The sequence below is a fragment of the Mus caroli genome, chromosome 11, assembly GCF_900094665.2.
Source record: "Mus caroli chromosome 11, CAROLI_EIJ_v1.1, whole genome shotgun sequence".
Taxonomy (NCBI): Eukaryota; Metazoa; Chordata; class Mammalia; order Rodentia; family Muridae; genus Mus; species Mus caroli.
The window spans coordinates 70,684,736-70,693,360 of record NC_034580.1 but is presented as its reverse complement, the minus strand read 5'-3'; the positions used below and the strand labels follow the sequence as shown (position 1 = coordinate 70,693,360).

At 40.3% G+C, this 8,625-nt stretch overlaps 1 protein-coding gene across 1 annotated transcript in view; it reads right to left on the bottom strand.

Annotated features, from left to right (window-relative positions):
• The window catches only part of Ywhae (tyrosine 3-monooxygenase/tryptophan 5-monooxygenase activation protein epsilon), a 35,273-nt gene that overhangs the window by 9,860 nt on the left and 16,788 nt on the right, over positions 1-8,625 (bottom strand). Inside the window, exons 2-4 of the mRNA XM_021176760.2 lie at positions 5,845-6,044; positions 1,630-1,736; positions 270-476 (exon numbers count right to left, since the gene is read on the bottom strand). Of these exons, the coding sequence (XP_021032419.1) occupies positions 270-476; positions 1,630-1,736; positions 5,845-6,044 (514 nt within the window). The remainder of the gene's footprint in view (positions 1-269; positions 477-1,629; positions 1,737-5,844; positions 6,045-8,625) is intronic.

Below are 8,625 nucleotides of genomic sequence, written 5' to 3'. Positions count from 1 at the left end.
CGAGGCGAGGCGAGGCGAGGCGAGGCGAGGCGAGGCGAGGCGAGGCGAGGCGAGGCGAGGCGAGGCGAGGCGAGGCGAGGCGAGGCGAGGCGAGGTGAGGTGAGGCGAGGCTAGGTTAGATATCTAGTACCAAGACCCTGCCTCAAACAAAGCAAGCAACCCCAAACTTTATGTCAAGAGAATCCTGTGACAACCACAAGAAAACAGAAGGTAGCTCCCTCCTCTAGAACGCTTTCACTCCACACTGGGAACTTTCGTCCACTACTTACCTGCAGGCACGGTCGGGGGAATTAAGAATTTCATAGTAGAATACGGAAAAGTTGAGAGCAAGACCTAAACGAATGGGGTGCGTTGGAGGAAGTTCTGTCATCGCAATGTCACTAGCAGCTTTGTAAGCCACGAGGCTGTTCTCTGCTGCCTCCTTCCTGTCATTTCCTGTGGCAAACTCAGCCAGATACCTGTGGTAGTCCCCTTTCCTACAATACAATAGTAGACAAAAAACACAATTAGAAAATAGTCCTTACAGCATGGAAATTTTCTCTACCATGTAGTACATAACAAAATACAGTTAACACTTAAGATATAGATTTTTTTTAGAAACTTTACAAACGACATATATTTTTAAAAAACTTTACAAAATTCAGTATCCATCAGGTTGGAAATCCTTCTTTCTTAAGGACTTCCTGGGTTTTTTTTGTTGTTGTTGTTTTTGCTTTTTTGTTTTTTTGGTTTTTTTCAAGACAGGGTTTCTCTGTGTAGCCATGGCTGTCCTGGAACTCACTCTGCAGACCAGGCTGGCCTCGCACTCAGAAATCCACCTGTCTCTGCCTCCCAAGTGCTGGGAATAAAGGTGTGTGCCATCACTGCCCGGCCGGAATTCCTGTTTTAAATTATTGACAAACTACCTCAGAAAATAACTGGGAAAAAAAAATGAAAATCACCTGACTGGTACACAAATGTCTCCGAAGAAGAGCATACACTTTTTCTGCCATCACTTCAGTTCCCAGAACCCAGAAGCCCTGAGCACGCTGAGCCCTGTTATTCCTGAGTTACTCTCAGCCTTATTTCTCTACAGAAAGTTAAGATTATACTGTAAAATGGGAAACTTTAGCTAAGAAGGAAGCCACAAAAACCAAAAACCCAGGCAGGGTGTGGTAACATATAATCCTAGCACTTTGGAAGTTAACAGGATCACCCCAAATCTGAGATGATCCCAATCTACAGAGTTCCAGGCCAATCAGAAATACAAAGACCTCTTCTCAAATAAACCAGACAACCTTAATTACACTCAGGAAGCTGGCAGATCTCTAAATTCTAGGCTAGCATGGTCTGCCATTATTGAGTTCCAGGACAGCCGAGGATGGACAATGGGTGGGGGAAAGGAGGGTCAGCTCAACAATGAAAAGCTGGGTATTTTGTACAGGTACTTTGCACAACAGTCAGACAATCTCAAATACAATTAATTCTTCATTAGTATTGTTTTTTCAACTAATTAAAACTCTAAAGTTCTGATAACTAACCCTCCATTCTCAGCTATTTTTAAATAAAAGTTGAAAATCTACATTTAAAAAGTTATGGTTCTAAAGCCAACTTTAAATCTTACATTTTCCCTTCTAGTATAGAACCTACATTTTATAATAGAAAACCTTGGACTCGCCAGTGTTAGCTGCTGGAATGAGGTGTTTGTCCAGTACATCCAGAATGTCACAACAGATTAACTTGAGCTCAGTTTCAACCTAGGGAGGGAAAACATCCAATTAACTTTGGCAATTCAAAAGTCTTTATTATATTCTAAATATAATAATATCTCAAGAACCTAGTCTTAAAGCACATATGTCTTAGACTGCTACAAGGTGAAGAGGCGTGGGCGCTGGTTTATCCTCTGTAAGACCAACCCCAAGCATAAACAGCTACAAATGTAGCCCTTGTCTTCAAGCAGTGTCCATGGAAAATTCATTTCACCTTATCAGAGAAAAATAAACGTTAAGCATTCTGTAAAAAAAAAAAAAAAAAAAGCACATATGTCTCCAAATCCTTAGACCTAGTCCTTAAAAGTTGATAGAAAACTGGTAAGAGTATAGAAAGCCTCTTCTTTAAAGCATACACAACCCCCCACAGTTCACCTAAAGACTAACCATGCACTTACATGAACTAATTCCCATTGTAAGGTACCAACTGTGATGGCTACTCTTGGTTGTCCGATTGACTATACTTGGAAGTAACAGCAGCCAACTTGAGGTGGGAAACCCATCCCAAATCGTGTGGAGTTAGAGATTCACCTAAACCTGGGCCACCCCTTCTGGCGGCAGCTCATTTAAGACAAGAATGAAGAAGGATGTTGCTTTCTCTGCCCCCACTCTCACTGGCAACTTCATCTATCCTGAACCATTTCTTCCTGGTGTTAGAACGCACGCTCTGATGTTCCAATGTGGACTGAAAACTGGCAGCTCTCTACACCTCCCAGAGACTCCAGGACTAGATTGGGACTGCTGAAACATCTAGTCTCAAAACAACTACTAGATCCTTGGCCACTCTGTCAGAAGACAGGGATTATTGGACTACTTGGGCTACTATTTATTTTAAAGATAGAACATTTGCCCAAAGGCATAAACTTGCAAGAACTTTAAAAAAATAAAAAAAGAATGAATGGATCAATCCCAGCACCACAACAAATATGTAAGGTGACAGGACTTGAGCCAAAGCAGTTCCAAGACCAAAAAAAAAAAAACCCCCAAAAAACAAAAACAAAACTCAAATCCATTTTGTCTTCAATCAGTATGCTCCAACAATCACTCTACTGTAGAGATCAAGAACCAGTTACAACAGCAAAACAAATTAAACATTGTCAAGTGTCCTCTAAAGCACATGGTATCCCTGAACACATGTTGGAGTTTGACTTAAGGTTATGTGAGTATATAATGGATCTGTGACACGGCCATGGGAATAACCGATGTTATATTTCTCAAGAAGGAAATGTGGAATGCCAACAAATTTGAGAAGGAACACAGGGAACACCCATGACCTTCCCCAATTTCTACAAAAGAATTAGGGTAAATGGCGTTCCCATACCTCAGACTTTTTCTGAAGATATTGTTATGCCTTATATAACATATATATATATATATATATATATATATATGTATATATATATATATATATATATAAACATGCTGGCCTGTGCAGCTGAACCATAAGCTCCTACGTGTTATAATAATATGTAATAAATAAATACAATAAAAAAATGAGCCTTGTACAAATTGCACTGGATAGTCAGGATACCTGGAGGCTCCTAATTTCCAGATTACATTTTCTCCAGCATTAGTCAGGAAAGGTGATTTGGCTAACTTCTCACAAACATCTTCATCTTGCTCTCCATTTTCAATGAATTCACAAACATTTTAAAAGTTTCCCATTTTTAAAATTCTCCATTTTTCTTCTATAATCTTGTCCTTAACTAGCAAGACTACCTGCATCTGTCTTGTGGCTTTTTAACAAAGACCAAGTCACTGTTACATTCTCCTCGATCCTTACTAGCTACAGTCACTCCAAAGCTCTCCTTGAAACCTCATACTCAGCTTTGACATCACTGCATGCCACCATGCCTTTCTCCCTTGTTCACAAAATAACTAGTTCATCTCTCCAGGTACCTGACACATCACCACGGTGTAAAGAAACCACTAATCTATAATCTTCCTCACCTGCCATGTTTCAACAGCCCTAACCCTACCCTAGGCAATCAATCAGTCCTTGGCCTCCTCCTTCTGCTCGAGTTTTAGTCCACTGAGAGGTTTATTAAGACTTCAGACTACTGATTTCACCTCCCAATTGACCAGTTACTTCCCCTGTCTCCTGATCACATCCTCACAGTCTTAAACCACACTTTTTCTTAGTTTTCTCACGCCTGAGGAACACCAAATTGTCAATCTATATTCTTTGTTCTAAAAGTATCTGAAGGTAATGACAACTCCAACTTATTTCCAAAAAACCTCTGGCACGTTCCTTAAGCCAGTTATATCTCCATTTTCATCATCTATAAATTAGGATAATAGCTACCTTCCCAGGGTTAATTAACTAACTTCTAATGTTGTTAAGGTTAAACCCAAAGCCTTATTCATGCTGGGCAAAAGTTCTACCCTGCACTAGCAAGCCCCCATTTTGGAATATACATACACTTACAGCCCATCTGAAACAACTTCAGAAATTCTTTCTTTAGAGAAAGTTAAAAGTCCCCATTGCATACACTAGCAAGTGTTTGCTGAAAGGACCCTGATATAGCTGTCTCTTCTGAGACTAGGCCAGGGCCTAGCAAACACATAAGTGGATGCTCACAGTCAGCTATTGGATGGATCACAAGGCCCCCAATGGAGGAGCTAGAAAAAGTATCCAAGGAGCTACAGAGATCTGCAACCCTACAGGTGCAACAACATTATGAACTAACCAGTACCCCGNAGCTCTTGACTCTAGCTGCATATGTATCAAAAGATGGCCTAGTCGGCCATCACTGGAAAGAGAGGCCCATTGGACANGCAAACTTTATATGCCCCAGTACAGGGGAATGCCAGGGCCAAAAAGTGGGAATGGGTGGGTCGGGGAGTGGGGGGGAGGGCATTGGGGACTTTTGGGCTAGCATTGAAAATGTAATTGAGGAAAATACGTAATAAAAAAAAAAAGGAAAAAAAAGTCCAAATAATAGTCATTATTAAAAAACAAAAAAAAACAGAATGAGTCTCCATAAAGACAGTAATTCAGCTTCATTAGTATTTATACCCCATTATTTATTACAGAAGCACACAAATTGGGAAGATGGCTCAGTGGGTAGGGTGTTTATGGCCAAGGCGTCAGTTCAAGCTCTGAGACGCACATAATATAGAAAGACCAACTCCCACAGTTGTCCTCATCTCCACATGTGCACAATGGCAAACAAATGTACATACACAAACAAATGTAAAACCTGAAGTTGTCCTATGTGTTCACTGCAAGTAGACAATGAAGTACTTTACAATAGCCAAAGAAAAAGCGACAGTTCCATTTGTTCTTTATGTGTTGTTCAAAACTCAGCTGAGTTGAATACAGCTCAGTGGCAGTGTGCACCCCAAGCCTAATCCTGAGTACTGCACCTCCCTGTGGGATATCTTCCACCTGTGCAACTTCTAAAACAAGCAGTTCTTTGCTTATATCCCAAAATACTCTCTAGACTGTAATTTCTAATCAAGATTAAATAAAAGCTAAAAATACAAAATACATTTACATATATACTTATGTAGCTTGTATTAAGTGGTGACCTAAAATTATAAAGTTATAAAATTATAAAAGCCTGTGATTTTGCCAGATACTCACAAGAAACAAGTCTCCTTTCTCCACCAGGTATTAGATATGAACATAAAAAGCAACAATTCAGGTAAAAACCACCCTGTTACTTCTGACACAACTCTTGCTGTTTCTGGACACTACTTTGGCTTGGATGTCTTCTATGCTTCCTAGCTCAACATAAAAGCAGTTTTGCTATCAGACATGTACCCGTCACTGCCATTCAAAATGCCCAATAAGAGATTCAATATCACGTCAATCCTATGAGCAAAAGAAACCTGTTCTCTATGTAAGTTAATCAGTTTTAACAGAGATGCAGAAATGAATGGTACTAAAACTGCAAATTAACTCAATGCCACCTGTATTTGACAAGTAGTCAACCACCTCTATTTCCAGTACTAGAGATCTGACACCTTCTTCTGGCTTTCAAGGGTACCAGGCACACACGATACAGAGATAGGTAAGACAAAATGCCCATATATATTCAACAAAACAAAACAAAACACAGTACCATATCAAAACGGTTAACAATCTCACCATTTGCCGGTACTCCCGAATCATCTTTAATTTGTCCTCTCCTCCCTTGTTTTCTTCCTTCTGTTCAATGCTGCTGATTATTCTCCAGGATGCTCTTCTGGCTCCAATCACATTTTTATATGCAACAGATAAAAGGTTTCGTTCTTCAACTGTCAGCTCCACGTCCATCCCTGCTACTTTCTTCATTGATTCCACCATTTCTATGCAGGAAATGGTAAAAGGAGACTATAGATTTAACAAGTTTTGTAGACCCATCCCTTTCATGGTTATCTTTTCCCCCTGCAAAGCTAATAGAAAACAAGAGATAATTAGGGGCTAGATATCCAGAGGTGGGAGGCTGATGCAGGAAGACTGCCTTAAGTTCAAAATCCACTATGAGCTACAAAAGCATGGGACCAACCAAAGCTACATAGGAAGATCCTGTCTGGCCCAGCTAGAACACAAAAGCCCTGGGTTTAATCTGGAGCACATATCCTTTCCAATTAAAAATAACTTTATAATCATCAAATGAGTCAAGTCAAGCAATGGGGAGGGGAGAGTGCATATGCATGCCTGCAATCTCAGAAGGCAAAGCCATCAAAGAGATGCCAGGGAACCTAGTCTAAATTAAATAAGCCATGGAACAGTGGCTCTTGCCTCAAACAGGATTTCTCTAAGTTTGAGGACCGCCTATATTGGGGGGAGGGGGTGAAATGACCCATTCTGAATTCCTCTGCTGCTATAAATTTGAGCAACTATTATTTGTTACCACTAGATGGCAAGCAAAGAAAAGGGGCCCAATAATCTGAGATATTCTAAGTGTAGCCAAAAAAAATAAATAACAGTTTATGAATAACAATGGAAAAACTGAAAACGTAGTAAATATACTGAGTACCTACGATAAGAGGGAAAAAGTGGTTTTACAAAGGTCTATCTATTACCAACTCGATCTTTAGATTTACTGATTCAGAATCCCTAGTGTTAAGAAGCAAGAACCTATACTTTAACAAGCAGAGGCGTACAGAAATACCCTGAGAGTAAGTATACATTAGTGAACAGCTATCACACAGTGAATTAAGCTATATTAAGCCAAATGCAATAGTTCATGCTGCAATTTGTAACCACTGCAACTAGAAATGCTAGTTAGAAGCTATCTCATGAAAATTAGTGAGCTTTCCAAACTAGTAACCTGAGTTTTATGTTTCAAAATCTACCTCTTTACAGTTGCTGAAATGACTGGGCCCAGGTCAGTTAAGCTAGATAAGCACTCAACCTTTAAGCTATGCCCAACTCAGCTCCCTGCTGTGATTTTGGTCTGCATTTCCATTCATCTTCTTTCTAGTTGCTTTTTAATTGTTCTGACTGCCCTCTGGTGGGATAAACTGTAATCAGATATTTGGTGGAACCACCTAATTCGTAAATGACCAGTATGAGTCACTTATTTTTTTTTTTAAAGATTTATTTATTTATTTTATGTAAGTACACTGTAGCTGTCTTCAGACACTCCAGAAGAGGGCGCCAGATCTCGTTACGGATGGTTGTGAGCCACCATGTGGTTGCTGGGATTTGAACTTTGGACCTTCGGAAGAGCAGTCGGGTGCTCTTACCCACTGAGCCATCTCACCAGCCCCGAGTCACTTATTTTTAAAATCCCAAAAAATTCAGGCCCTTCATCTTTAAAATTTTCTATTCCTTTATGCAACAGACTAAGGGACAGCAAGCAGCATCATGAATCCAAGGCCTAATCTCCTCTGAATGTCTACAGTGCGTTATTGAAGCCCTCATTATTCTCTTAATATCACCAATGGAAGCATAACCCTAACTAGGGTTCCTCAAAGCTTTGCACAAAAGCTGCCTGATCCAATTCTGGACCAACACGGTCATTCAAGGACTCCCACTAATCTGGTAACATAAAATTCTTCACTAAACGTCTAACATTTCATGAAATCTTTGCAGCAGACGTGACCAAAATGCCAGGACATCCAAGGCTGGCTATGCAGAGAAGCACTGTCTCAAAAAAACAAAACAAAAATCCAAAGCACAGACAGAACATTAATATGACTTTAAATAGAATTTTGACTGGTTATGGGGTTTTTTGTAATTCCTATGATTAATGGTAAATAATAATGTATCAACTTGAAAAAGGAACTTAGATGCTTTTCAAAAAAAGCTCCTGTACTCACTTAAACCTATTAGATAGTAACTGCAATTGGGATGAGGACTGGCAAGATAGCTCCTTGGGTAACAGCACTGCCACAGATGCCTGGCAACCTGATCTCTAGAAGCCATGGTAAAGGTGGTAAAAGTTGTCTGACATCTCCATGCACACGTTCACACACGCATCCACACCCTAAAGAAACTAAAACCAGGATCAAAGCCTGACTTTGTCCATCAGTATGTCTCCTTCACTTGGGAGAAAGCAAGGATTAAGTAACTGTCAATCTGCATTCACCTTGGAAATCAGGGAGAACAAAACCTCAGAACACCCCCTCCTCAAACCTCCAAACCAAATGAGAGCACCCTGTAACATAGCCAATAATCACATTGTATAAATCAGTCTGAGCCCCTTGATGATGAAAGATTGTTCCAGACCAACTTGCAAACCACAAAGCTCAACCAGACCACACCCCAACCAGGTTATGCCTTACTCTAATTCTTCCTCTATTTAAAATGCCTATCAGTAAACCGGGTGTGGTGACGCACTTCTTTAATCCCAGCACTCGGGAGGCAGAGGCAGGCGGATTTCTGAGTTTGAGGCCAGCCTGGTCTACAAAGTGAGTTCCAGGACAGCCAGGGCTATAC